The sequence below is a fragment of the Meriones unguiculatus genome, chromosome 1, assembly GCF_030254825.1.
Source record: "Meriones unguiculatus strain TT.TT164.6M chromosome 1, Bangor_MerUng_6.1, whole genome shotgun sequence".
In the NCBI taxonomy this organism is placed as follows: domain Eukaryota; kingdom Metazoa; phylum Chordata; class Mammalia; order Rodentia; family Muridae; genus Meriones; species Meriones unguiculatus.
The window spans coordinates 127,555,658-127,582,389 of NC_083349.1; the positions used below are offsets into that span (position 1 = coordinate 127,555,658).

General features: G+C 45.6%; 2 protein-coding genes across 2 annotated transcripts in view; both read right to left on the bottom strand.

The window, feature by feature from the left end:
• Positions 1–1,143, bottom strand: part of Dcdc2c (doublecortin domain containing 2C) — a 118,066-nt gene extending 116,923 nt beyond the window's left edge. The window contains exon 1 of the mRNA XM_021661923.1: positions 857–1,143. Coding sequence (XP_021517598.1) covers positions 857–1,143 — 287 coding nt within the window. The remainder of the gene's footprint in view (positions 1–856) is intronic.
• Positions 1,144–2,523: 1,380 nt separating this feature from the next.
• Allc (allantoicase) lies at positions 2,524–26,271 on the bottom strand. The gene is made up of 11 exons (XM_060374662.1): positions 26,182–26,271; positions 24,495–24,545; positions 22,157–22,244; positions 20,661–20,786; positions 19,387–19,466; positions 18,538–18,670; positions 9,356–9,511; positions 8,781–8,854; positions 6,732–6,840; positions 3,544–3,668; positions 2,524–2,733 (listed from the first exon to the last, which is right to left on the bottom strand). Exons 1-11 carry the CDS (start codon positions 26,269–26,271, stop codon positions 2,524–2,526), a joined length of 1,242 nt encoding a protein of 413 aa, XP_060230645.1.
• Between the last annotated feature and the right edge of the window lie 461 nt (positions 26,272–26,732).

Below are 26,732 nucleotides of genomic sequence, written 5' to 3' on the forward strand. Positions count from 1 at the left end.
AAAGTCCCTCAGCAAGCCAGCGGTATGTGAAGCCTGCTGGGGCTGGTGGTCACTGAGGGAGAGGAAGCTGTAAAGTGGCCCTGGGTGCAGGTACTTTAAAGAAGGACATTTACCTAACCCCTAAGGTAGTGCTATGAGGTGGGCACTCTCCAGCCTGCTTCACTGATAAGAACGTGAACTCTGAGATCTGGTTTGCCCAAAGTTGCCCGGAGTCAGTCCCACTCAGAGAGGGTCCTTGTCCTCTCACTGGGCCTTAACTGCCTCTCTCCCACCTCCTGCCTTGGCCTGTCACAGCCTCTCCCTACTTGGTGAAGGAAAACCTTTCAAGCCCCTGGTCATCACTGGAGGAGAAACTCCAGGACTGCTAGCTTCACTTACAATTGTTTGCCAGTGACACAATTAGAATCTTATCATCTGGTGGCTACTAATTTTAACTGCTCACTTGCTCAGCAGTTATAGAATCTAAGGCCCCCTTACATAGTTTTGTTCAGCAGATTGGAGCCCAATTTCACATGTCGTTAACCTAAAAGTGAAGGAAAGGAAGCTTAAATGCTTCTCTGTGTTGAATTCACCAGCAGATACCATGCATCTATTTCATAGCAATAAATTGTGCCTGGGATAATGCAAATTAATCTGTACCCCTCAGATTCTCTGAACCCCACATTCTGTGTGTGGCCTATTGCTCCCAGAGACAATGGCTCCTGCTGCCAAATGCCCTAGATGAGGCCCTCAGTGGGATATGTTGCTCCTGAGATCTGGGTGAGGTCCCGGGTGAGGTGTGCTGCGTGCAGAGAGCTGGGTGGGTCGTGCTGCTGCAGAGGCCTGGGTAGGAAGAGGTCTCACAGGGTGCACTTACTCCAGCTTCTTGAAGCGCTCCCGGCCTGCAGCCACGTACTTGCCACCAGCCTGCAGCGCATCCAGTCCGAGCACCTGGTGGCCTTGCGTGGGCGTGTAGAGCCTCCGCACACCGAAGGGCACCTCCACCTGCTCCGTCAGCTGCACCAGCAGAGCCTCGAAGTTGGCTACTCGGCGCCGCGAGAACACAAACTTGCGGCCCACATAAAACTGGTCCCCGTTGCGGTACACCAAGATGGTCTTGGCCGGCGTGGTGTCCACTAGCGGATAGGGCCTGCGCGTCCCCATGGCCATAGCTCGATTGCCTCGGGATGCCCAGAAGCATGCACGGGGAGTTGCCCAGCACACCCGCCGAGAACCCACGGGCTCCCAGCGGGCCACAGGCGGGACTGGGCTGCTTGGCCAGTCGGCCTGAGCCTGCAACACACACTGGCTGACGTTCCCGGGGCAATTGTGACTGGGGCGGGTGGGAGAGGAGTGACAGAGAGCCAGGCAGGACAGGGGTGACTGACCAGGGACATAAAGGATGCAGAGATGGTTCAGAATGCAGATGAGTGAGGACAGAGAAACAGGTTGGGAGCATCAGGATGCTCAGAGAGATGGCATGAAACAGAGAACCCCTACAAGCGAGGACATAGAGCTGGGAGGGTGCAGGAAGAGGTCAGACAAGTGAGGGGCTGCAAGGAGAAAAGAGAGGGCCTGGTGAGTGGCACTTGCCACTAATTCCAATACTTGGGAGACAGAGGCAGGGAGATCTCTGTGAGTTCGAAGCCAGCCGGGACTACATAGTAAAAAGCTGGAGGAAGTGGAGGGAATAGGAAGGGAGCAGCAGCAAGCACCAGATAGGTGAAGCGATGTGGCTCAAAGAGGAGGAGAAAGAGATAAGGCGGTGCTGGCCCAGGAGCACCCTCAACTCCCAGCATGCTAATGCCCTCCACTATAGAGGAAGGGACCAGAGCTATCAGACCACTAACACTCGGGGTTGCTGGAAGCCTGTCACCTTCTGAGCCTCTGTTTCTTACCTTCATCCCATATTTGTGTAGAACTCCAGGCTCAGCACCACAGAGTATTGACGGAACTGTCTGCTGTGGCCTCCAGTACCCAGAACTTCACATGTGTGACATTTTAGGATACACAACAGGTGGAGTAGTGTGAGGGGACCTTTGGTAACGTCGTCCCTATTCTGGGTAAAGAAGGGCCAGCTATCTCTTAAAATAGTTCTAAAAATACTTTCCCAAAGGTTTTAATGTCCCTGAACAAGCTCTCAAAGCCATAAGTTATGTACTTGTTACCTGTGGAATCTACTCAAACATGCTGCAGAAAACTGATACTTTCATCCTAAATTTAATCACCTTACAGCTTGATGGAAGCCCCCTCCCTCCTCTCCTCTCAGTTCCACCATCACACCCCTTTCCCTCTCTCCCCTTCTCCTCATAGAAAAGGAACATTCCCCCCCATGGGTACCACCATCTCCCTTTTAACTATCAACGTTTTGTAGTGTTCTTCAGGAGGCTATCCCACCCTTCACAGCTACGGCCAGTTTTTAAGCTCCCAACTAGGTGGCAACAGGAGACGAAGACCAGTTTGTGGGATGACCATTTTATTGAACCACCAGGTGTTTGGAACACGGAAGACAGTGGGTGGAGACTGCTACTGCAGATGCGCCGTTCAAAGATTCGCCCTGAAACCCCCTTTCAGAGAGAACCTCAGCATGGGCTTCTCCCGGAGAGGCCGCAGCAAACAGATGGAACTGGGGAAGCCCTTGAGCCGAAGGCGGCTCACACCCCCATCAGGGACAATGGTAAGCCTGGCGTGAGTGATGACATCCTGGAGCTCCAGGGTCAGGCTGTCCAACAAGTGATTTTGGTCAGGAGATAGCTGGGGGGAAAAATAAGACAAATGCAACGTTCTTAAAGGATGGTTGTGTGGGACTCTTACAGGACTTGACTTTAGGGGGCTTTAAGAAATGTTTTTCAAGGAATAAGCTGGCCTAACAGAAATCTGCTAGTGGGGAAAGGACACCCACATGACAGTGACATGCGTGCTCAGGTGTCAAGGCATTTCTTAGCAAGAAGATGAACTAATCAAGTGAACAAGGAGGTAATCTGGTGTCTCCATGGTGACCACCTCCCTGACCCAAGACACTCTAGCACATATCAGGGTGTCCATCCTATGTATGGGCACAGCATGATAACTTTAAGAGTGCCAGGCACCCTTCTAACAAGTTAAATGCACTGTACAAACATGTGTCTGTGTATGAATTCTTAGCATATCCTTAGCATGGTGGGTTTTTGTTTTGTTTTAGCAAAATTTGGCATGCAAAAGTCACAGAGTCTACCTTCTCTGTGGAAAACACGTGCTGTGTCTTTTTACAGTACATTAATTCTACCGTTAAACTGAGCAAAGACCTGTAGGAAAGTGAATTTGAGGAGTTACAATCCCAGCTGCTTGAGAGACAGAGGCAAGGTCACAAGTTCAAAGCTGGCATGTGAAACTCATCAAGACCCTGTCTCTAATAATAAAAAGTAGGATTGGAGCTCCGGGGGGAGAGAGATGTGCAGGGGTGGAGCTCAAGGGGAGGGAGATTTGCAGGGGTGAAGCTCAGGGGGAGGGAGAAGCATAGTATGTTCAAGATCCCAGGTTTCTTCACAGAGTTGAGGGTCAGTCCTCAAACTGCACTCCACAAACCTTGGTGACTGGAAGCAATGGTTTCCACTTATGGGTAGGAAGAGTCCACTCGTGCCTGATCATGTCTTCCTCTTCCTGTGTCGTCAGGACACACCCATCCACTTTGCAGCTGTCAGGAGAATTGCCTGTTGGAAAAAAAAAAAAAAAAAAGAGATGTGGGCACTGTTTCATTCAGCATAGCTCAGCTTCTAGGACACAGGTAACTGAATCAGACAAAACCTCAGAAATGGGCTGGGAAGATAGTTCAGTGGAAGAACCCTTGCCTGGTGTGCAAGAGGCCGTAGGTTCAACTCCCAGAACCACAAAACAAGAACAACAACAAAAATCAAGAACAAGCCAGAATTCTTCCTAAGCAAAATGTGCAGTGAGGGAGAAAGGAAAGAACAGAATTGTGGAGTAAGGGAGTACATGCCATTCAGATGAATGAGAAGCAGCTGGCCCAGTGTTAGTTGGGTGCATCCATACTTTGAAAGCTGGGTGTACTTAATAAGCATCATAGGCTGCAAACTAAATTGCTTGCTTACTGTTACATAGCACCTCTGAAATCATGTTGACCTAGGAACAATGTCACTTTGTAATGTGACAATAAAAAGAAATGGGGCCAGTGAGGTGGCTCAGCACTTAAGAGTGCTTAATGCTCTTCCAAAGGACCTGAGTTCAGTTCCCAGAACATACAACCGCGTTTAACTTCAGCTCCAAAGGATCTGACTGCCATCTAGCCACCATGCCACACCTCTTACACGTGAAAAAATAAAAACAAATCTCTAAAGTGAGGGAAAAGACAAAGAAAATAATCACTACTCAGCACTCATGGGTGCTGAGCCCAAATCAAACATTCTGTGCTCCACGATTGCTAAGTGGTCTCTAGGTGGAAAAAAATACAGCTTTGAGTCTCTCTTCTCTTTGTAACTTCATAGAATCATGCATGGGGTCAGAGGTCCTAGGAGAAGGGTTAACACACTCATGTGAGTAATACTCCAAGATGGAGATTCCAAACCATGGCAAAAGCCCCTCCCTGCCTGCATGCCCTCTCAGTGTTTTCTCCTGGGAGAGTAGCCTTGCACATGGGTCGTGTGTGAACCCAGAATGCAGGGTGAATATCAGAGCTGCTGAATCTGTCTCTGACATGCGCACGTGTGTGTTTACTAAACCTGTGCATCCTTGATCCAACTGAATATAACCTTTACTATTCATACCAAGACACTGTCATGCCCCCTCACTCCTGAGTCTTACCACAGTGTTCCATATAGATCCCAAGGATCTGGCAGCTTACATTCATGACCTATTTTGAGCGTTGGTTACAAGGATTTAGTGTTTGTTGCCTTTGACTAAACTCCCTTATGAAAACACACAGGCTATCCTACGCCAGTCATGAAGATAACTATAGACTAACGATGCTATTAAAATTCAAGCACATGCAAATAGGCCTGTCACCTGCCCCTGAGTGTCACGGACCGGCCCAGTCGGGCTCCCGTCGTCCGAGGGAGAACAAGGCTTTAGACAGGAAGACACGGTTTTGGCGAAGAATTGACAGACAAAGACACCTTGATGGTTTTGACTCTGTTGTAACTTTACTGAAATCATGTTAGTATTTTTATAATGATTTCACAAAAGGCACCTTAAAATTGGCATACTTCCCAGAACATTCAGACTTTTACCAAGAATACAAAGTTTACATTTTAACTCAAAATGCAGTCAAACATAAAGCAGTACCCACGAATAATCTTGGCCTAAAAACTTTTTGATCAGAGCAAACAAAGGAAAAGAAACCTCAAATATAGTTTTATTATTGTTAACCAATGAAGAGGAAAGTCAGGAGCTAAGTCAGATGCCTGCCAAAGTCCCTCTGTATATCAAAATTTAACTACACCTTTGTTAACCCTCCTCCCATATGTCCTGCCCAAGATTTATGATCTTTTTTAGGAACAAGGCACTGAAGGGAGGGGGAAACTCCCACCAGTTGTACCTCTCATGTTATTATTTTTTAAGAAGGAGCCTATTATTATTTTACTATTTTTAATGTCTACTAATACTAAATTTAATTTATTACTTTTTTTAAACTTATTTTTATTAAAGCCTTTAACAATCTACTAATAATAAATTTTTTTATAAAGTTAGTTGTGCTGTTTTAGGTGTCACAGAGAAAGATCAAAGAATTTATTATTTTAGCCCCAGAGCCACAACTGAAGAAGCGTAGAAATCTCAGAACACGTCTCTTTTCCAAGTGGGATGAGTTTGTCAGGGACCTTCCAGGGGGCATTATTTTTGGGGAAATCATATCCCCCGCCCTGTAGCTTATGCTACTATGGCGACACTGGCGTGGGTGTGGCACCTGAGGATAAGCTTGTCAATCTCAATGATTGTGAGAACAGCAGCACAATCTCATGTGAGGTCTTTCCACATGGGTCCAACCTCTAGCCCCACACACATACACACACATACATACACACGCATGAGCACACACACACACACACACACACACACACACCAGGCTAAATAAACTGCAATCTGCCAAAGGAGAGCCAAAAACATAAAAAGTTTTAAAGATACTTTATACCTGCTACTAAACCTGGCCTTTATTGTATTGTTGAGTCTTCATATAATCAATATTAAAAATCATGATTTGGAAGCCATTTAAAAACCAACCATCCACAATATGAATATAAACTGCCACCATCTGTTATAGAGACAGCTAAATAATCATGAGATGCCCAATGCAATACTTTTATCACCTAGCATGCACTTCCATAGCCTCTCTGATTTTTTTAATATAATGGGCATCAAACATTTTATATGAAAACAAGTACAGACTAACCAGGCAACTGTCCAGATTCTTTTTACTACCGGATCCCATCTCTGCTTCTCTCAAAAGCTCTTTGCACCTTCCAAGGGGAACTTGCCTCACTGCAACCTGGAATGTCATGTGGATTGATGGGCCTGTCTCTAAGTCTCCAGCCCACAGCCTGGAAAGTCTGGCCTAGAGCTGTAGCTTTCTTCCTTTCATAGCTTTCTAATGAGATGACCCTCAGAGCCACCTGGCCAACTAGGGCTTCTCAAGAAAATCTGGGTGGCAGAATTAGAGGGACCCTTCTCAAAGCTGCAAAGCTGAATGGGGCAACCACTACCTCAGCCAGCCCCCATGGCTCTGCTACCTGAATAGTGAACACACCGCCTGCCCTGAGGCTTACCTTTAAAGAACTTCGTATCAATTTCAATGTGAGTGATGACTCCAGGATGTGCCAGTCGGAACACTGCCCACTCACAGCCTGGGACCTGGAGAAGGCCGTTCTCATCGTTCTGGAATTCAAAGTAAACAACAAACCGTAAGCCAACTTGGATTCAAGTAAGGCCAACCTAAACACCAGCAGGAGAAGTTCACATATCACACTGTTTACTACCAACAAGCCAAGTGGGGTGGCATGAGAAAGAGAAACAGGAGAGTCAGGAGTTCAAGGCTAGCCTGTCTACTTGAGACCCAGTCAACACACACACTTGATATGACCAATGTATAAGCACTTTGTGAATTGCCCCCTTCCTCTTGTCACCTTGGTGTTCATGTTGCCTCATGAGTTCATTGTACTCAGCAAATCTTTATAAGTTTCTGGTATAATTTCTATGTCAGTTATAAGTTCATGAAGAATGTTAACAGAAAGATGCTCATCTACTTCAGCCTGTTTGGCCTTCCAAAGCAAATGCTTTCCTCTAGTCATCATTTTATCATGATGGCCATTGGCCTCTAAACCTTTCTCCTCTAGAGGGAGGGGTCATGTGGAAGAACTGGGTGACAGGATGTCAGACCCAAGAGAGAGGAGCAGCTATAAGTTTTCAATGGGATTTGCAAACTAAATAGTGTTTTTGGTTTAATTTGGTCAAGGTTAAATTAAACTGTTGTAAATTGGCTCTAACACCCTCTATGGGTCACAGGCTCACCTAGGCCATCTCACTCCAGGGAACATGGACCTTAAAAATTATTAAACTAGTATTTGCTTGTTTGTTTGTTTTTTTCCAGGCCTTCCAACAAATTTACTCATCTCTTTTTGCATCCTTAAGCTGTAGATTCTGAGGGACCAGCAAAATGCCTCAGCAGATACACACACTTGCTACCAGACCTGAGTTCAACCCTGCAGATCCACACGGTAGAGGGAGGCAGCCAATGCTGAAATTAATCAATTAATCAATTGATTGATTGGTTATAAAATAATTTAGACTATTTTCTTTCTTTAGTAAATAAAAGGAATATTCAAAAAATTTTGACTAGAGCATCCAACAAGGTGGGTTTAGTCTTCTGGTAAAATTCAGTGTAATCCTATACCAGATAGAATTATGGAAACACAGCCACCGGTGGTGACGTACACCTGTAATCCCAGCCCTTGGGGAGTTAGAGACAGGTAGGTCTCTGTGAGTTTGAGGCCAGCCTAGTCTACAAAGTGAGCCCAGGACAGCCAAGGCTACACAGAGAAACCCTGTCTCACGGGAACAAAATGGAAACAGAGTAAGAATTTGAAAAAAAAAAATGCAAAGAATAACAAAAACTTAAACCATGAACTATGCAGGTTTGTTGGGTTGGGTTGGGTTGGGTTTGGCTTCAGGGATTCTGCCTGTTTGTGTTTGAGACACAGTCTCCTGTAGCCCAGGCTGGCCTAGAACTCCCTATGGCTTCCCTCGACTCATTTCTATTGCTACAGCATTCTGACAAAGAGCAGCACAGGGGAGACAGCTTTACTGAGCTGACAATTCCAAGTCAGCACCCATCATCTCAGGAAGTCAAAGCAGCAGCGCAAGCAGCTGACAGCGTCACACTCACAGGCAGGAGCACAGACTGCACCCACGCTGCCTGCCCACTCAGTGCTGAGCTAGCCACCTCTATGCTTGTGCAATCCAGGACCCCAAACAAAGGAATGCTGCTTCCCAGGTAGTCTGTGTCCTACTTTCAATTAACGATCAAAGCAACCTCCCCCACAGGTGACCACCAGCCAGCCTGCTCTAGGAAGTTCCTAAGACTCTCTTCCCAAGTGATTGCACATTTTGTCAAGTTAATGGTTAAAACTGATGCTGAAGGTAAGCACGGATGGCTCCAAACTCCTTGATCCTCCTCCTGCCTCTATCTCCCCAATGCACCAGGACACCCAGCTCAGGCAGATCCCTAATGAAGTGCGCTTTTCCTTGATGTAGTGTGAAAGAAGTGTTTTTAAATGTTTTCTATAAAAACTCGTAACTACAGTCGTTGCTAGTCTTACTTCTAACACCGGGGGTCTGTCCAGCCTCCTCGCAGTTTCCCAGCCATCTGCCATGGACCTGGGTTTACCGACACCTACAGGAAATAGCTGGGGTTAATGGAGTGACCTCTGATTTAATTTGAATGCAGGAATGGGTTTGCTGTCATTAAATTTCACATCCCATAGCCCCAAGTATCACTACATAAATTAATTTCAGTAGAGTTGATAGTTCAGTAACTTTGCACCCTTGAGATTGACTGATTTAATTTTTTTTTTCCTTCATAGCATCCACTTGGCTTTTTTTTTTTTTTTTTTTTTTTTTTTTTGAGACAGGATTTCTCTGTGCAACAGGCCTAACTGTCCTGGATCTTGCTCTGTAGACCAGACTCACCTCAAATTCAAATTCACAGAGATCCGCCTGTGTCTGCCTCTCCAGTGCTGAGATTGAAGGTGTGCACCACCACTGCCCAGCAGGACCCTATTCTCCGAGAGCGCCTCCCACCACACCCAGGGCATCATCATTCTGGCCATGTCCAGCTTGCCATGCTGGTGCCCACTCTTCTCCGTGAATGCTGGCTCCTGGGATTCCCTCTCACCTATGATATTATTTGGATGCCCAAAGTGTGCATTACTGTATCCCACACAGACACCCCCAAAAGCAATGGCCACCAGGTCTACGGGGTCCTTGGAGTCTGATGTAATCCAGTCCCTCTGTCCAGTTCCGTACACTCGAAGGCGAGCGATGCCACCATCTGAGAAGGAAGAGTGCCTGTGTTACTGTTTGGAAAGGCTATCTGATGGTGTCATGGACCCCAGGGCCTGTCAGCCTTCTCCCACCTCCTTTCCTTCTAGGCTTACAACACACGAAGCCTACAGCCTGGGCCCCTGAAGTGATCCTGCTTTGCACCTGAGCAAACTTCTCAGGTCTTCAGCACTACTTGTCATTCTTGACCCTCAAGGGTCATGGCTCCAAATATGCCTACACTGGCCTTTGGCAAACCTCTCCTGGACGTTCCCTAGGCTCCTGTCTGACTCACCAGGCGAATGCTATCATGTCTCCTCTGCTCCTTTACCCCCTTGCTCTAATCGTAGCCTGACATTACTTTTTTATTTTGATTTCACTGCTTCAAGCCTCTGTTAATACTGATGCTGCAGACGCAGAGGATAAAATCCTTGGAGGGCAGACCATGTAGAGTGTGTCACTTCCATGCAGTGCCCAGCATGTGGCAGAGCACTGGTCTCCTTGTGAAACTACCCCACAGAAGTCAAAATTTAACTGGAAAGCATCCATCATGTGTTTGGGGGCAGAAGTGGTTCAGCAGTCAAGAGCACTCATCATTAGAGAAGAGGACAGGGGTTCAGTTCCCAGCATCCCCTGAGTGCCTCATACCCACCTGTAACTCCAGCTTCAGGGGATCCAACACCCTCTCCTGGCCTTCATGAGAACTTGCACACGTGTGCACACACATACACACAAAGAAAAAAAATTTAAATCTTTGATGTCAGAAGCAAACACTGCTGACTCCAGCAGACTCCCACTTGAGCTGTCTGCAGTGCTTGTGTATCAAAAGATGATCCTCTGAAAATCCACTCACTGCTGCGAAGCACTGCCTGACATAGAGAGAGCAAACAGCTGCTCAGATCCGCTCACAGCCCCTGATCCTAACAAAGGAGCCTCCTCTTTTGCCTGGACCTGGCTTTCTGGGAAGCAGAAGCTGACAGTTTTTGCAAAGATGTTCATATCATTGAACTAAATACTGAATCTGAGCCTGATGTATTTAAAAAAAAAAAAAAAAAGAGAAAGAAAGAAAGAAAGAAAGGAAGGAAGGAAGGAAGGAAGGAAGGAAGGAAGGAAGAAAGGAAGAAGTAAGTTAAAGAACAGCCAAGGCTACACAGAGAAACCCTGTCTCCAATCTCCCCCCTCACCGACTCCACCCCACCCCTGCCAAAAAAAAAAAAAAAAAAAAAAAAAAAAAGAAGAAGAAGAAGAAAAGATGAAATTGAGTGTTCTGAAAATACTCAGATAATGAGTGGATAACTTTGTTTTCAACCTATAAAACCAGAGGTCACTGGCATAAAATCTTAGAGACTACCCATCAGGAGGAAGTCCAAGAGGAAGGCTCTGCTGTCCAGACAGTGTTTCACTTTAGCATTGAGGTTTTTATATCTCAGTTAGAAAGCTGATGTTATCCCTTAAAGGCAAGGTCTTCCTTTACAGAGTTAATCTCTAGCCACACCTTTGAAATGATTAAAGAATCTCAAAAAGCCTCTCTAACCTCCGTGGCTCACTGGCAGCATCCCAGAACATTCATGTTCCTGTCCCTTCCAAAACTGTATCCCAGGTAGAATGGTCACATAGCAGCGTGATTCAGCCAAGGGACAGAAGAAGTGTCCACCCCTCCCCCTTCAGCCAGGGCAGTAGATGTGGCCAACTGAGAGAGCACTCAGGTATCCTCTGAATTGACCCACCAAGGCAAGGCTTGCCCTGTGAAATGTCTGAGACATTCCTTCAGCTCTGAAACTTCCTACAAGTTGGGATGAACACATGAAGATGCTGTTTGGCATAACAAAAATGAACATTTCTTGGGGCTGGCAAAATAGTTCAATAGGTAAAGGTGCTTGCTGCCAAGCAAAAGGGAGGATCTGAGTTCAATCCCTAGAACCCCTATGATGGAGAAAAATAATTCAAATTGTTTTCTGGTTACCACATTCACACCAGACACAAGCGTGCACACACATACGCTAAATGTAAAGCCATATTTTTAAAATAAGAAGTTCTTATGGATTTACCTAAATTCTTCATCTCCAGTTTTCTTCATTGCTTTATACAAGCAAGTACTATTTTGGCTCCCTGACAGTACACCCTTCCTGATCCTCCTCTCCCGGCCTTTATTGGATGGTAAGCTATCCATGCACTGACAGGTGACAGTCACCAGATCTGCCTTCATAACAACCACTGTCTGAGTGCTGACCTACACGACTTCTACAGGAACGCAGTCCTTAGACCAAACCGTGCACCCAGAGTTTGCTGAATTAACAAGCGGAGAAAGGCCTCCCTCTCCCTGCTCTGCCTGCTTGCCCACTTCCACTCGTTACAGAATGGGTGGTTTTAGCAAGCTGATACTAAAAACACAGGTTCAGGTCTTTCCCATGAAGGTGTCTTCCTCCACACCATAACCACCAGATTCATGTGGCATCTACAGAGACACCTGAAAGATCCACAGCCAGCATGTGTGTGAGGAACCCGACTGCCCTGCTCCTCAGAGAAGCCCTTGTCATGGTGGGCTCGCCATGTCAAGTCTCTGCTCCTCTGGGCATGTAGCAAATGACTTATGTAAGAATGTCCACTAAAATTTGGAAACATAACCGCAATCCTATAGAAGCCAAAATCCATGTGATCTTTACAATAAATATAGGAAAAGCATTTGACAAAGTCTGATGGTGATGAGTCATGATGAGGACACTCGACAAAACAGGAATCCTGGGAACTTTCATAACCTGATGGAGGACTTATACGAAGACCCACAAGGCATTGCAGAGAGACATAGGCATTGACTCATAGAAATTAGAGAAGATTTTAATTAGTGGGTGACTTTACTACATTCTTGGATTGAGAGCTCAATGCTAAGAGATTAATAGTACTAAACTGATCCACAGGCGTGATGTAATCGCTGATAATCTAGGTGTCTTTACAGAAGTTTCTAAGCTAAATCTAAACTACACACGTAAAAATGCTGAGCCAGCAAGATGGCTCAGCAGGTTAAAGGAGCTTGTTACACAAGCCTGGAGACCTGAGTTTAATCACCAGAACCCAGGAAGAGGGAAGGAGATAAAAAAAAAAAAAAAGCCACAAAGTATTCCTCTGACTTCCACACATATGTTGTAGCATGTGTGCCCTCCCAAGAATACCAGGCACATACATGTACACAATAAGAGTTTCTGAGTTATTTTTAAGTGTAATAATGCTGTAGATGTCACAACACCTTACCTCAAATTATGCTACAGAGCCATAGTAACAGAAACTGTGGCACTTGCACAAAAGCGAATGTATAGGCCAGTGGAATAGAAGATCTGGAGGTAACTTCAGTTACAACCACTTGATTTTTGACAAAAAATTTCAAAAATAGACAATGTAAAAAACAAATAAACATGTATATATCCTCTTCAACAAATGGAGCCAGAAACAATAGATATCCACATGCAGAAGAATGAGGGCAGTGGTGGTGCATGTCTTTAATCCCAGAACTCAGGAGGCAGAGACAGGTGGATCTCTGGGAGTTTGAAGCCAGCCTGATCTACAAAGCTGGTTCCAGGACAGCCAGGGCTGTTACAGAGAAACCCTGTCTTGAAAAAAAAGAAAAACAGATAGGAAAGAAAGAAAGAAATCTCCATATCTCTACCCTGAACAAAAATCAATTCTAAATGAATCAAAAACATCAGTATAAGACCTAAAACTGTTAGGGGGAAATAGTTCACAATATGGATATGGGGATTAATTTCTGAAAAGAACTCCATTAGCACAAGAAATAACCCTTAGAACTGACAGATAGAATCATGAAAAATTGAAAAGCTTTTCCATAACAAAGGAAACAATCATCAGAATGAAGACAGATTACAGATTTGTACACATCACATATAGTGTCAACTAATACATCAGATGAGGACTGTCTAGAGCACAGAAAAGAAAAAAAGAAATTAACCATCAAATCAGTAAATGGACTGAAAAAAAAAAAACCCTCCCTAAAGAAGAAATACAAATGGCCACTATCTGAAGTGCTCATCATCCTCTGCTAACAGGAGGAATGCAAATTAAGACTGCTGTGAGAATCCATCTTACCACCAGTTAGATTAGCTATCATCAAGAAAACAAATGGTTTCAAAGACAATTTTCCACAAAAATATGCCAATGGTCAGTAAACACCAAAAAGTTACCAAATGCAAATCAAAACAGCAAGACATCATTTTACATCCACAGGTGATAAGACCCCAACACTGGGAGGAAACTGAAGAAAGCAAACCTCATGCACAGTTGCCATTTTGGAAATGTCAAGAATTTCTCAAATCTTCAAACACAAGAGTTACCATACTATCCAGAAATGTCAATCTTAGGTATATACTAAAGACAGAAACACAGACATACCAAGGAAAAATGCATGTTGGAGTTGGAGAGATAACTCAGCAGTTAAGAGTATTTGCTGAATAGATCCATACTCATCACCCTGCACAAAACTAACGTCCAAGTGGATCAAAGACCTCAACATAAAACCAGACACATTAAATCATTTAGAAGAAAAAGTGGGGAATACCCTGGAACTCATTGGCACAGGAGACAACTTCCTGAACAGAACACCAACAGCACAGGCTCTAAGAGCAACAATCAATAAATGGGACCTCATGAAACTGAAAAGCTTCTGTAAAGCAAAGGACACTGTCATCAAAACAAAACGACTGCCTACAGGTTGGGAAAGAATCTTTACCAACTCTTTATTTGACAGAGGACTAATATCTAGTATATATAAAGAACTAAAGAAGCTGAAAAGCAGCAAACCAAGTAATCCAATTAAAAAATGGGGAACAGAGCTAAAAAGAGAATTCTCTGTAGAGGAATATCGAATGGCAGAGAAACACTTAAGGAAATGCTCAACCTCATTAGCCATTAGGGAAATGCAAATCAAAATGACCCTGAGATTTCACCTTACACCCATGAGAATGGCCAAGATGAAAAACTCAAGTGACAACACATGCTGGAGAGGTTGTGGAGAAAGGGGAACCCTCTTCCATTGCTGGTGTGAATGTAAACTTGTACAACCACTCTGGAAATCAATCTGGCGCTTTCTCAGACAACTAGGAATAGCGCTTCCTCAAGATCCAGCTACACCACTCCTAGGCATATACCCAAAAGATCCTCAAGTACACAATAAGGACATTTGCTCAACCATGTTTGTAGCAGCTTTATTTGTAATAGCCAGAAGTTGGAAACAACCCAGATGCCCCTCAACTGAAGAATGGATGCAGAAATTGTGGTACATCTACACAATGGAATATTACTCAGCAATGAAAAATAAGGAAATCATGAAATTTGCAGGTAAATGGTGGGACCTAGAAAAGATCATCCTGAGTGAGCTGTCCCAGAAGCAGAAAGACACACACAGTATATACTCACTCATGTAGACATATAACATAGGATAAACCTACTAAAATTTGTACATCTAAAGAAACTAATGAAGAGAGAGGACCCTGACTAAAATACTCAATCCCTTTCCTGAAAGGCAAAGAGGATGGACATCAGAAGAAGAGGAAAACAGGAAACAACCTAGGAACCTGCCACAGAGGGCCTCTGAAAGGTTCTGCCCTGCAGACTATCAAAGCAGACGCTGAGACTTATGGCCAACTGTTGGGCAGAGTACATGGAATCTTATGTAAAAAGTGGGAAATAGTAAGAGCTGGAGAGGACGGGAACCCCACAAGGAGAGCAACAGAACCAGAAAATTTGAACACAGGGAACTTCCCAGATACTCATACTCCAACCAAGGACTATTCATGGACATAACCTAGAACCCCTGCACAGATGTAGCACATGACATTTCAGTGTCCAAGTGGGTTACATAGTAATGGGAAGAGGGACTGCCTCTGACATAATCTGATTGGTTTGCTCTTTGATCACCTCCCCCTGAGGGGGGAGCAGCCTTACCAGGCCACAGAAGATGACAATTCAGCCACTCCTGATGTGATCTGATAGACTAAGATCAGAAGGAAGGAGAAGAGGACTGCCCCATCAGTGGACTTGGGGAGGGGCATGCGTGAAGAAGGGGGAGGGAGGGTGGGATTGAGAGGAGAAGAGGGAGAGGCTTATGGGGGGGATACAAAGTGAATAAAGTGTAATTAATAAAAAATTTTAAAAAATGCAAAACAAAACCAAAAAAAAGAGTATTTGCTGCTCTTCCAGAGGACCTTGATTTGATTCCCAGCATCCACATAGTGGTTCACAATCATCTTTAACTCCATTTCCAGAGGATCTGATGCTTTTGTCTGGCTTCTATAGGCACAGAAGACATACAAGTAGGGGTGAAATGCTCATCTGCATAAAGTAAAAGTTTTATATTCTGTAAGTGAACATTAATAGCATTGTTCATTATATCCAGCTGGTAGAAACAAATGTCTACCAATTAATGACATTCTGTTCTATGCTCTAACCCATGGGTAGATGAGATAGATGTTTTCTATGCTCTAACCACAGAACAGAATGTTCTTCAGCAGAAGAAGAATGGTCAAAGCAGATGCTGAGGCTCATAGCCAACCTTTGGGCAGAGTGCAGGGAATCTTATGAAAGAAGGGGGAGATAGAAAGACCTGGAGGGGACAAGAGCTCCACAAGGAGAGCAACAGAACCAAGAAATCTGTGCCCAGGGGTCTTTTCTGAGACTGATACTCCAACCAAGGACCATGCAAGGAGATAACCTAGAATTCCTGCATGGATGTAGCCCATGGCAGCTCAGTATCCAAGTGGGTTCCCTAATAAGGGGAACAGGGACTGTCTCTAACACAAACTCAGTGGCTCTTTGATCACCTCTCCCTGAGGGGGGAGCAGCCTTACCAGGCCACAGAGGAAGACAAGGCAGCCAGTCCTGATGAGACCTGATAGGCTAGGGTCAGATGGAAGGGGAGGAGGACCTCCCCTATCAGTGGACTTGGAGAGGAGCATGGGAGGAGATGAGGGAGGATGGGTAGGATTGGGAGGGAATGAGGAAGGGGGCTACAGCTGGGATACAAAGTGAATAAACTGTAATTAATATAAAAAATTAAAATTAAAAAGAGTAGATGGTAAACTCAAAAAAAAAGAGAGAAATGTAGCTCATTGCACTGTACAACAAAGATGACTCTTGAAAGTGTCATGCTAAGTAAAGACAGTAGCAAGACATGCTAAGTGTCATGCTGAGTAAAGGAGGACCAGTAAGACATGATTCTCTTCCTTTGAGGTGTAAAATAGCCAAATCTCTGAACACAAAGCATAAGCTGATGGTTGTGGTTAGAAAAGGTGAAGGGCAATCACTAGAGAAACAAAACCCAGAGCCTTGGGTGTGGTAGCCAAGTATTCTGCCACCGGGCTGCAGGTGCAGCCTCAAGACATTGCAGTTCTTTCTGCGTTAACAAAACACCCTAACACTATACCTTAATTGTACACATCAAAAGGGTGAATCCTCTATAGTGACAGATTGCATTAAAGCTCCCACATAAAAAATAAAATAGGGGCTGGAGAGATAGATTAATGGTCAAGAGCAGAGGACCAGAGCACTCACAGTAAGTTCACAACTGCCTGAAATTCCAGGGCCAAGAAATCTGAGCCCTTCTTCTGAGCCCTTCAGGCACCTGTGCTCACACATACATACACAGAGATACATACATGTACACATAAATAATAAAGCAAAATAGAATTATGTGTATACTACCTCGACCATTAGCATACTTTTGAAATAAAATCAGTAGGAACATGAAATAGTAAAGAGCTGGCCCCGAGAACATGAGAGTGGGAAAGATATCACTGTCCCCTCACTGGCTACAGCACTAGGGAGAGTGAGCCCTGCACCTTGCCCAGGCAGCACAGTGGAGCTGGCCCTGGAGGCATGGGTACAGGTGGGCCGCCCCAAGGGCATCAGAGCAGGAAAGGGACCCTGCCTCCTGCTAATGGTGGCATTGCATGGCCTAGCCAGAGCAGTGCTGGAGAGCTCGCCCTGATGATTCTAAAGATAGACCAGCGTCCTGACCAACTCAGCTACCATCAAAGCCCAGATCCAGGGCTCTGAGTTGGCCTACCCCAAAATCTATGTCATCTGTGAATAGTTGGACACATTAAAGAGCCAGGCCTGCTGATGCAAAGCTGCAGGATCTCCATGACACAGGGCAACAAGAAGATAACCTGGAGGAAGCCAGGTAAGGATCCAATACCGATGGTGTCACAGAAATCAGAGATCTGGAACCAGACCAATGACTCATTGCAGTGAATATTTGCAAGGGAAGATGCATATACTTGGGACACACTGTGACATACTACAGCTTCCACGATGACATGTTTTCTATGCTTTTTATTATTGTTTGTGTGTGTGTGCTTTTTATTTTGGGGAGAGAGGTTACAAGGGCAAAAAGTAGATATGAGGAGATGGGGAGATGAGCGGAACTGGGGTACAAAGAATCACCTGTAATCCCAGCATTCAAGGAAGCAGAGGAAGGCAGATCTTTGTGAGGTCCATGTCAGCCTAGTCTACAAAGTGAGTCCAGGACAGCCAAGGCTACACAGAGAAACCTGTCTTGAAAAGCAACCCCCCACAAAAAAAAGGAATCAATAAAAAGGTTTTTTTTTAAACCAAAAAAGAAAAAGAATTAAGTAGGAAACATGGAATTCTAGCACAGCTCAGTTTCAACACATCTTAAGTTGATACGTGTCATTTTTTGTTTTCCAGACAAGGTTTCTCTGTAGCCCTGGCTGTCCTGGAACTCCCTCTGTAGATCAGAATGGCCTCAAATTCAAAGATCTGCCTGCCTCTGCTTCCCAAGTACTGGAGTTAAGAGCGTGGGCCACCACCACCTGGTTAAATTGACACATTTTCATTAACTACCTATTGGTGAACAGAGTAACCATTTCTTAAAGAACAAGACAAATCACAATCCTAAAATACACCAAGCTCAAGTTGCAAGGCAAAGGTGGCTTATTTTGTATTTCATGTAAACATGATGATGTAAGGTGAAAAGTCCACACACCTGTGGAATGTCCCTGTCACACGTACCTGGGAAGATGTTGAGTCTTATGTGAGTCCATCTTTGCTGGGAATTGACAAAAAAATAGTTGTGGCTTGAGTCAGGGTCCCCTGATTTAAGCTCCGACATGGGAACCAGGAAATCCCAGGAGTCAGATTTCAGCTAGTAATAAATACAGAAGTATCAGCAATGGCTCTTGAGAACCATATACTTTTATCTTATGCAAGCATAAAGGAAGGTGATCATGATGGTTGCTCGATGACACAATTTAGTAATAAACAGAGTAAACTCCTAGTTAGGGATATTTTTCCCCTACACTGATAACAATTAGGCGATGGTGGTGGGAGCTTGTAAATAGACCAGCTGCCAAATGCTTTCTTGATTCTTAAAAGAAACCAGAGTGGCATTGTAGGCATTCAGCTAAAACGAGGAGCTGGTGGGTTGAAAGCTGGCTTCTCAGGAAGCTGGCTTATTCCCTGTTCCCCATCTGCAGCCAATCAACACATTCGTAACAACACAAATTAATTACTAGACAAACTTAATACAACAAGAAGGTGCCAAGAATAAACCCCATTGTCTAAGTTCATAAGACACAAAAGTGACTTCATCATGTCGCTGAGGGAGGTAAATGCGGAAGGTTTCCTAGTAGGGCTGGCAGCAATGTGAAGCCACGGGTGGCGCTGACCCTTCATGGCTGTGGACACCCAGGCCATTCTGCCACACACAGGGAAGCAAACCACTGAGGAAACCTCTGCATTTTCACACCACATAGATACAAGCGGTACGGGATGCCAGGCGGCGCATCACAAGCAATCGCCTCATACACCCAGGCCTGCTAACAGTCTCTGCAGCCCTGGCACACAGAACCAGAGTCTTACCTCATCAATGACTTTAAATTCCTCAGGCGTCGCTGCAGCTCCCATCTTGACTCCTCTTTCTGGGATGTTTGGTATTTTCTCTGAAGTCAAAACAATTGCACAGGATCAGGGTTGAAAAGCAAAGAGAACAAACTCTCTCTCTCAGAAGGCGTGTGGCGATTTCCATCCACCCAACAGCCCAACGACATCCTTGCTTTAGCCATAGAAGCACTGATTAGAGTCTAGCATGATAACCAGGGTCCCTCACTGTGTAATTTGCTTTTTTTTTTTTTTCCAGAGGATAGTGGTACAACATTTGCTCATCATTTCAAGTTAAGCCAAATTCCACAGATCGATCACTTTTTAAGTCCAGGATATGGCAAAATTGGGTTCCAGAACTTCTGCCTTCCTCTAGTGTCTGTCTCAGACTCAGGATTTGCCACCTCAGAAACAGCAGCAGCCACAAACAGTCAAAGCAGTTCTCACCCGTCTGTCATGTGTCACTGAGCATGTGTCTTTCCCATCATTAACTTCCCAGGAGCCTAGCCATCTGAGGATGGTAAGGCCAGCTCATCAGCAGAGCCTGGCATGGTACTGTGCACACAGCACTTTGTCCATATCAGTGTGCCCAGTGACACAAATTTATACTCCCTAAGAATGTGTGGGCACTCATATGACCCTGTATTAACTGATTCAAATGTCAACAGGATGAAGCAGATAAATTATGAAACCTGAATAATTCACAATATTCAGTGTTCCCAGAAATAGAAAGGGGTTCTGCCTAAGCACCCCAAGACTGCTGTACCATGGAGACCCCTAGTAGGTGGTAGTGGGCTAGAGCCCTAGAGCCACATTGTGGAGACCCGTGGATAGCTGGAGTCGGCTGCAGCTTCTGGCCTGCACTTATCCTAGTTGACTCCACCCATATGATCCTCTGAGGCACAGCCCACTGCTCCCACCTTTCCCAGCAACCAGCTCAGTGAATCCTCTCCTACATACAGAGAGAGAGAGAGAGAGAGAGAGAGAGAGAGAGAGAGAGAGAGAGCACAAGGATACACCTCTGCATACCCGAGCACTGTGGGGATGATGGCCTCTACATTGGGCCCACAAACATTGTAAAGATGAACACCCAAAACCGCAGGCCAGCCATCAGAGCCTAGTTCTAAAGGCTTCATTGCAGCCCAGTGACCTCAGGGCACTGGCACATTTGCTCCTTACAGAAAGGTTAGCATCAGGCTGAGTCGGAGGAGCCTCCTATCCCCGATTCCTCTCTGAGGACGGTGGCTCCCACATACCTTCACTCAAGTTTGCTGCTTGAATTGACATGCGTGGAGCATAGTTCCCTGAGAAGTAAGAAATGTCCACATCGATCCCACGGATAATGCCCTGTATCCCCAGCTGGATGACACACCAGTCGTGACCTGTACACAAGGACACCCATGATGTTCAGTGGAGGACAAGAGTAACTATAAAGTCCCATGGAGGGTAAGAAGACCCTTGAGGTTTCAGGGGGATGAGGACACTCATGAGGTCCCATGGGGTATAAGAAGAGCACCTGTGATATCCCACAAAAGAAAACAAGAGCACCCATGAGGTCCCACAGAAGAGACCAACAACACGCGTGAGGTCCCAGTGACAAGGACACCTATGAGGGCCCATAGGGATGACAAAAGTGCCCATGAGGTCCTATGGGGGATATGGCAAGCACCATAAGATCCCACCAGGGAATGACACAGCTACAAGGGCCCCATTTTCTACCACAGAAACACATTTGCAGGGTAATCCTCACAATGTGTCCATCAAGGACCACCATGACCCACGGGGTCCTCAGTTCTACTCAAACCAGAAAGCGTTCAGGCCATGGATTCAGAGGCCAACTCAATTTCCAAGCCTATCCTTTCCCATTGTTGTGCTGGGCTACACCACAGGATCTCTCAGAGGCTTATCTCTCCAACTCTAAGCCAGAGAAGACATTAGCTTCTGAAAGCTTCAGGGTGGCCCCCAGAGTATAGAATTCTGCCATCCTTGCTCTTCTACAAACCAACTTTCTACTATTTCAACATTCCCTACAGCCTCCATTCCAAACCCATGGCTCAGTATGCTCACATACCTACCGAGCCTTCAAGATGCTGACCTGACAGCAGAGCCCACCAACACCATTCCAGAGCCTGTCATCATCCTGGCTCAAACACTCTATATCTAGTGTGAGTTTTACTTCTATCGAGGTAATCCAGGAATCACCTTGAGCTCCTGATCTTCCTGCCTCCACCTCCAGGCCTGGGGTTAGAGGCATCCCCCAATACAGCTGGTTTATATAACGCTAAGGATCAAACCCAGAGCTTCCTGAATACTGGGTGTGGTGGTTTGGTTGAGTGGGAAGTGTCTCCCATAGTCTCAGGCATTTGAACGCTTGGTTCCCAATTGGCAGTGATATTTGGGGAGGCCTAGGAGGTGGGACCTTGTTAGGGAAATACATCACTGGAGACGGGCTTGGAGCTACTTCCAGGTCACTCTCTGTTTTGTGCATGTGTTAAAGATGTGATTCCCTCAGCTCACTGCTCCTGCGACACGTTGCCTCTTGCTGCCTCCCTACCACAACGGACTCTGGCCCTCTGAAACCATAAGCTCAAATAAACTTTTTTTTTTCCAAAAGTCTCCTTGATCATATTACTTTATGACAGTGATTGAAAAATAACTCACACACCAGGCAAACTCTCTACCAACTGAAACTCATCCCCAGCCCAAGCCACCAAACTCCTCCATGTGGGATGCACAGTCACCCCATCCTTACCTGGAATCCGTTTCCGCCTGGTCTCCCATCCATCCATCCATTTCCCAAACTCAGTGTATTCGTGTTCCTTAAAACTTGGACTATTGCTCTAGGAAGATGAACAGGGGTCATTAGCATTCATGAAGAGCGAGTGTTGCCAATCTGTCAGGTTATGTCCCAAAGAGATAGAGGAAGCAAACAAGGATTCACTGCCAGTGTCTGCCCCACCCCCCTGCCCAGCTCTACCACCAGGACAGAGGGTGCCTCCATATTTTGCATCATCTGAGAACAGAACTCTTCTTATCTGTGGGCCTCGGTCCACAGAATGAACCACTATCAGCAACGGCGGGAGAGCACATACAGGCCCCATGAATGCTGCATCTTTAGGGGGACACTGAGCAAAATAGAACAGCTCAGTCACACTTCCAAAGCAAGGAGAGAGAACATTGAGCAGGTCATCAGGCCAGGTCATAGGAGAGGCCACTGGAAGCTTGGGGTCAGGATAGACATTGGTGACCTTGTATTGGTGGCTGTGCCACCACTCGTGGGAAAGTGAGGACTCCGTTGATCAATATGCTTCATCCTTGAGAATGACTGCACAGCCTAAATGGAGTGTATTGACACTGAAATAATGTCTGAACCCTGGAAGAACCTCTCACAGAGCAGTCCATAAGCACCCAGCCAAGGGCCTGTGGGGCAGGCTCACTCCCCGTATGCCTCAGTTTCCTTCATCAGTCAAAAGCTGATGATATTAGTCCTGTCTCCCAACAAAGGCCCCCACAGGCACGGAGACAGGCCAGGCTACATAAGAAGTTCCCATGTTTACTTACAGTTGGGAACTGGCAACATTTTTACTTTTATTACAGATTGATCATCCTTGATCTACTCATCTAAAAATATTCCAAAGTCCTCACACTCCAGGATGACAGGAGAAAAAAGAACTGTTGGGAAAGTGTGACAATTGCATGTTTGAATAAAGAACCTAGGCTGGCCCCGGGCCTCCCTCACAGGCCAGAGCCTACTCTGCAATGAAGGGTGCATAGTTAAGTGTGATCTACCCAAATGTGCATGGACAGGGAGAGATGATGGTGACAGCCATTTAGCAGTGAAGAAGAGGGTCTGGGTCTGTAAGGACAATGGGGGAAGCTCAGTCATTGAAAAGATCATAGTTGGGGGCTGGAGGGATGGCTCAGTGGTTAAGATCACTGGCTGCTCTTCCAGAAGTCCTGAGTTCAATTCCCAGCAACCACACGGTGGCTCACAACCATCTATAATGACATTTGGTGCCCTCTTCTGGTGTGCATGAAAACAGAGCACTCATATACATAAAGTGATTAAATATTTTTTTAAAAAGAACATAGTTCTAGAATGCCAGATAGTTAAGACAAGTAAATATTAAAAATATATATATACAAACAGTGTCATATACCTATAGACACAATCACTTTAAGGTATAAGATGCACTGGAGTTTTCTGCTATGGATTGAATATTCATGACCCCAGATTCCTATTGCTGTGTTAAAGCCCTCCCCACCTCAACCCATCCTCCTGCCTGTGAGATGGTGTGAGGATGTGGGGGCTTGGGAGTGATTAGGTCACAAGAGCAGAATGTGTTAAAGTTTGGATGTAAACACTCCCAAAGGCCCAGTGCTGGAATTATAGTCAAATGTACCGCTGCGCCTGGTTTCTTGAATGTGCTGCAGATCCAAACTCAGGTCCCTCATGCTGACAGAGCAAGCACCTTATCCACTGAGCCATCTCGCCAGCTCTATCTGTCCACAGCCTAATTTTTATTTTTATTACTAACGGGGAGAGAGAAGGGGAAGAGAGAGAGAATGTGGAAGAAGTATGCCATGGCTTGTGTGTGGAGTCAGAAAACAGTTTTCAGAAGTCAGTTCTCCTGTTCTACCGTGGGTTACAGGGATTGAACTCGGATCCACCGGCCTGAGAAGCAAATACTTTCCATGCTGAGTCATCTCCCCAGCCCCACTGGCTCACTTTTTAATCAAGAATGCTCTATCCACTGTAATCAGGCAGATGTTCCCAAAATTCAAGATGTGTCCATTTTCTTCCCAGCCCTGGGTATAGGATCCACAGCAGTCAAAAGGCATAATCAATGACTTTTTTTTCCTTTGTCTCCTGTCGTCCCTTCCTCCCCTGGCTCTTTCAATCCCCGCCCCCCCCCACCCCACCCCCATTTGTTCCCTGGGAGCTGGTGCTGATGTGGCCGTGTCTTATCCTTCCTGCCCAGTAGACAACACACACTTCCATCCCAGACAGGCCAGTGGGCTTCAGTGTGCTCAGTGCAGAGCTCCAGGTTAAGCCCATCCTTCACTGTTCAGGACGACTGCAGCCATACCTTTATGAGGTTTTCTGCAGGAGCAAAAAAGTCATCCGTTGCAAACAAAATCTGGACAAAGAGAAGAAAGAAATCAAGATGAGATTACCGTAAATTGGAAAAGACTTTATTCCTTCCTCTGGTGAAACGTTAGGGGACGCAGCAAAAGGAATCTGGGAAGTTGCCTAAGGGACGAGACAGTGACCTCCCCTGCAACGCTTCCTGCGTGTTTGCATTTCAAGCCTGCCTCCTCCTCAATCATTTCTGCCCACTCTTTTATCCTCCATCCCTGTTACAGTCTGGGTGGGAATGCTAAGGTCTCACACTTGCAATGCAAATACACCAGCTTCCTTCTCTCAGGCTCATGGCTGTTATAGATATAAATTCTTCAAGAACTGTGTACAACTAGCATGTTTTGATCATATTCACCATTCCTCCCCGCTAACTCTTCCCAGATCCACACCCCTCTTCCCTACCCACCAAACTAGTATGTCCTTTTTTTAGCCTTGAGGTTCTTTCAGAAAGGGATGAGTGTGGGGCAGAAAGGGTTGGCTTGGTTGTTAAGAACACTTGCTGTGCAAGCATGAGGACCTGAGTTCAGATCCCCAAGCACATAAAAAAAGGCCAGGTTTGGCCACATGTGTAAACCTGTCCCTCAGCACTGGAAGCAGGTGGAGACAGGAAAATCACTGGAGTCCCTGGCCACCAGCCTAGCAAAAGAAAAAAAAAAAAAAAACAGCAAGCTACAGGTTCAAAACAGACCTGTCTCAGGAGAATAAGGTAGAGAAGGATAGAGGAAAAGGTCAAATTTTCTCCTCTGACCTCTGTGCACATATATGGGCACAGACTCTTACACACAGACACATCTTCATACATACAACACACATGAATGAGAGAAATAAAGAAAAAAGAAAGAGAGAGAAGGGAAGGAAAGAAAGGAAGGAAGGAAGAAAGGAAGGAAGGAAGGAAGGAAGGAAGGAAGGAAGGAAGGAAGGAAGGAGAGCTGGCTCACTGGGTCACCACTCTCCCTCCAAATAGCTCCAGGAAGATGGCTCTGCAGCAAGCTATCCTGGTGATATACCCTCTAAAGCAGCACACTTCCGAGTGAGGTGGAAAACTGCTAAATTGCACACCAGTGAAACAGGTCTGAGCCAGTTTCAGAACACTATTGGCCACAAGGTGAAAATGAAGCAGCTAGCTGGGCACCTACATTCATCTCTCTGTGCCCCCTGACTATAAGTGCAATGGGACCAGACTTCTCCCACATCTGCTGCCCTCCCTACCCTGCTGCGATGGACTGTATCCCCTGAAGTCCTCCCTGCCATGATGCCATTATGTACACACACAAACATACACACATGCACATACATTCACATCCATATGCACACACACACACAACATGCATTATGTACACCCACAACACATGCACACACATATATTATGTACACGTGTGCACATGCAAGTAGACACACATGCATGTGCATACCAGATGTGTATGCACACATGCACATCACACATATAAGTACTTCTGCTCTAGCTCATAATCGCCCAGGATTCAGTTTGTCTCTTCAGAACTCTGGCATGCTGGTCCTCCTCAGCAGCCCGTTACTTCAGCCTGACTATAATTTACTTCGGGTCAAGGTAGCCTGAGTGGGCCCCTCAGTGTTTGAAGTAACACCAACTTCCTGCCCTTGGGAGCCGTGCTTACCTTCCCTCCCACGCACTCAGAGGCCATGTCAATCAGCTGGGTGAAATCCAGAAATCTGGTCAGCTTTCCCTCCTTTGGAGTATCAGACATGGTTCCTATAAGCAAGAAGGGCAAGCCCAGTCAGAAGGGGGCTACAAGAGTGGGGACACCTCAGAAACTGTGCCTGGAGGCTCTCAGAAGTGAAGGCAGTGAAGGGTTGGACTGATTGTCACCTTGGTGAGACTTAAGCAACCAAAACAGACAGTGAGCAAGAGACAGGTAAGAATAACCCACCGCTTAACATGCAAATCCCACTTCCAATCCTATACAAGGCCAGGCCGTGTCTTAATTACTGTCTAAATCACTGTTCTATTGCTGTGAAGAGACACTATGAACAAAATAACTCCTGTAAAAGAAAACATTTGATTAGGGATTGCTTACAGTTTCAGAGGTTTGGTCCATTATCATCATGGTGGGGAGCATGGTAGCAGGCAGGCAGGCATGGTGCTGGAGAAGTTGCTGAGAGTTCTATATCCAGACCCACAGACAGCAGGAACAGAAAGAGAGTGGGC

What these genes read in the sequence shown, in the direction of transcription:
- Allc (XM_060374662.1), bottom strand. Translation starts at nt 26,271, where the DNA reads ATGTCTGATACTCCAAAGGAGGGAAAGCTGACCAGATTTCTGGATTTC. An exon ending in CTGAGTGCGTGGGAGGGAAG is followed by an intron (nt 24,546 to 26,181) that starts GTAAGCACGGCT and finishes CTCTTTGTCCAG; the next exon opens with ATTTTGTTTGCAACGGATGA. An exon ending in AGCAGCAAACTTGAGTGAAG is followed by an intron (nt 19,467 to 20,660) that starts GTATGTGGGAGC and finishes TTTTGACTTCAG; the next exon opens with AGAAAATACCAAACATCCCA.